The sequence below is a fragment of the Elephas maximus genome, chromosome 18 (genome assembly GCF_024166365.1).
Source record: "Elephas maximus indicus isolate mEleMax1 chromosome 18, mEleMax1 primary haplotype, whole genome shotgun sequence".
NCBI classification, from domain to species: domain Eukaryota; kingdom Metazoa; phylum Chordata; class Mammalia; order Proboscidea; family Elephantidae; genus Elephas; species Elephas maximus.
Window position 1 is genome coordinate 31,542,167 of NC_064836.1, and position 2,659 is coordinate 31,544,825.

The following is a 2,659-nucleotide window of genomic DNA, read 5'->3' on the forward strand; positions in this document are numbered from 1 at the left end:
GTTAGACTTGGGTTTACTCCTGGAGCAGTTACCACCCAGCTAGCTGAAGCCAAGTACTCTGTCAGCCTCACACTCCATGTCTGGGAAATGAAGGACTTAAGGGTGATAAGTCCAGAGTAACTTCCGGATCTGAAAAGTTCTCTTTTGTTTGAATTTTAAATGATTGCCTAGATAATCCAAAGGGCTACTGTTAAATTGTTCTACAAAAATCATCAACTAAAGCCCTGGATTTGCTAAATATAATATATTCCAAGTTGCCATTGATAATAAATCTAATGAAAGTTTACATTTCAAACCTTATTTTACCAGACAGAGACATTGTTTAAGAGACAACATATAATTACCAATAGATTCAAATCAATTATAAGAAGTGTTTCTCTTTATTCTTCCTTTCTAAATCTAAAAAATATATTGTGAATTCTAATTTTCATACTTAGGATGCCTTCTTTTACAAAGTAATAGTAGTTTTAGTAGAAGTCTTGAAATTACTTTAATATATAAGCATTTCTCCCTGTGCAGAGGTCTTTATTTAACCCAGCATTGATGAATCAAATTAAAGGAAATTGGCTTAGAGTAGAAGAAAGTAATACATCATTTTTTTTTTTAATATCTAAAGCGTTCTTCAACTGCTCTCTGTTTTTCAGTTAGTCTCCAAAGAACTGGCAAACTTTTAGAGTTGTCTTCAGTTGAGACTTAACACACACACACACACACACACACATATATATATATACACACTTTTTTAATTGAGTGATTTTTTAGGCAGGAAGTTTCAGCTCTGTAATTAGTAATCCACAGTGGAAGCTTTGACAATTATAATATTACTAAGACATTCATGATATGGATACTGAAGTTGACTGTAGTATTTCTTGACACACCTCTGGTTACTTCTTATTGGCTGGGAAGCAATTATATATGACTAGTAAATAATCCATACAGAAATGAACGTGTGTGCACCAAGGCAGCATGCATTTACAACAGGTACTTCTAGTGAGGCTAAGTGCAGTCACTGCTGTTGATTTGGACTGAAACGCTATGGGCTATAACAGAGGAGAAGATCCTCAGAGATTGCTGTAGACCCTGAGAGCCTTCTGCATTCTGCATCGTGAGCATTTTCTGCCGTTCTAGATTGGACCAGTCTTCAAGGTAAAGGACATGGCATTTTATCCCCTGCAAATTGCTGGGCTGGTTCTTGGGTTCTTTGGCATGCTTGGGACTCTTGCCACAACACTCCTGCCTCAATGGAGAGTATCAGCTTTTATTGGAAGCAACATTATTGTCTTTGAAAGGATCTGGGAAGGACTCTGGATGGCCTGCGTCCGACAAGCCAGGGTCAGGCTGCAGTGCAAGTTCTATAGTTCTATGTTGGAGCTCCCACCTGCCCTGGAAGCAGCCCGGGCACTCATGTGTGTGGCAGCTGCTCTCTCCTTGATTTCCCTACTGATTGGCATCTGTGGCATGAAGCAGATCCAGTGCACGGGGTCTAATAAGAGGGTCAAAGTGTACCTCCTGGGCACGTCTGGAGCTCTCTTCATCCTGACAGGCATCTTCATTCTGATTCCGGTGTGCTGGACAGCCAATATCATCATCCGGGATTTCTACAACCCAGCCATCCACGTGGGTCAAAAACGAGAGCTGGGAGCGGCACTTTTCCTAGGCTGGGCGAGTGTGGCTGTCCTCTTCATTGGCGGGGGTCTGCTCTGCGGGTACTGGTGTTGCAACAGAAAGAAGCAAACGTTCAGATATCCAGCCCCTGGAAATGCTGTGCCACACCCAGATAAGCCCAGAAACAACAGCGCCTAGTAAGCCCTCCGCCAGTTATGTCTAACACCTGCCTTCAGCTCCAACTATGGGTTATGGCTAATGTGTGTTTATAAAGTCCTACTAGGCTCTGTAAGTACATCAGGCAGAAGGAGAACTTGCTCTATGAGTGGGTTTAAACTCAGATTTTGGACTGTGGTTTATCACCTGAGTTATTAGAAATGACTTACCTTGGACATTCTGACTTTGAGTGTATTAAATGCATGTACTATTTTTGGACTCGAATAAACTCCATTCCAATTTGCTCGGTCTAAAATTAAGCCTACCTGAAAAAACTAAACAAATAAATAAATTGGCTACAGCTTTTGAGAATTATATATTATCTGCTAATAAATATAAAAAATATTTCAATTTATAATCCATGGCAATACAGCACATTCTAAAATATAACGTGTTATTTTTTTCCTCCAAATTATTTCTAACATGAACATATTAACAAGTAGAATGTTAACTTCTTTTTTAGCACTTAGCCTGAAAAACCCTAGGCATTAAATAAATGATTTTTAATGTAGTAAAATATGGAAAAGCCCATCCAGTGAAAACATTTGTTATTTCTCTAAAAAATCGAAATGCACTAAAAATTAGATACTTTTTAAGGGAAACGGGACTTCTGATTTCTCTTAGAACATTTAAGACAATGGGTTTTAAAGTGTTTAATTTATTCTGTTAAACTTGCTTACAATGATATTTTCAAAAAAAGTACTTTATGAATAAAAAGTAATATGTTTTTTCATAAGTTATGATTTCCACTTAGAAGCAAATAGAAATATTTATTAATATCTTGGTTGAAAAGACACATCAACAGAAGGCTGTGAACGGTCTTTTCTCATCAAGAGGA

The 2,659-nt window shown here is 38.0% G+C and overlaps 1 protein-coding gene across 1 annotated transcript; it reads left to right on the forward strand.

Moving 5' to 3' along the window:
• The first annotated feature begins 986 nt into the window (after window positions 1–986).
• Window positions 987–1,894, forward strand: CLDN17 (claudin 17). The gene has a single exon (XM_049858150.1). It carries the CDS (start codon window positions 1,156–1,158, stop codon window positions 1,801–1,803), a length of 648 nt encoding a protein of 215 aa, XP_049714107.1. The 5' UTR covers window positions 987–1,155; the 3' UTR covers window positions 1,804–1,894.
• Window positions 1,895–2,659: the final 765 nt, after the last annotated feature.

Coding starts and splice junctions, on each gene's coding strand:
- CLDN17 (XM_049858150.1), top strand. CDS start 1,156: ATGGCATTTTATCCCCTGCAAATTGCTGGGCTGGTTCTTGGGTTCTTT.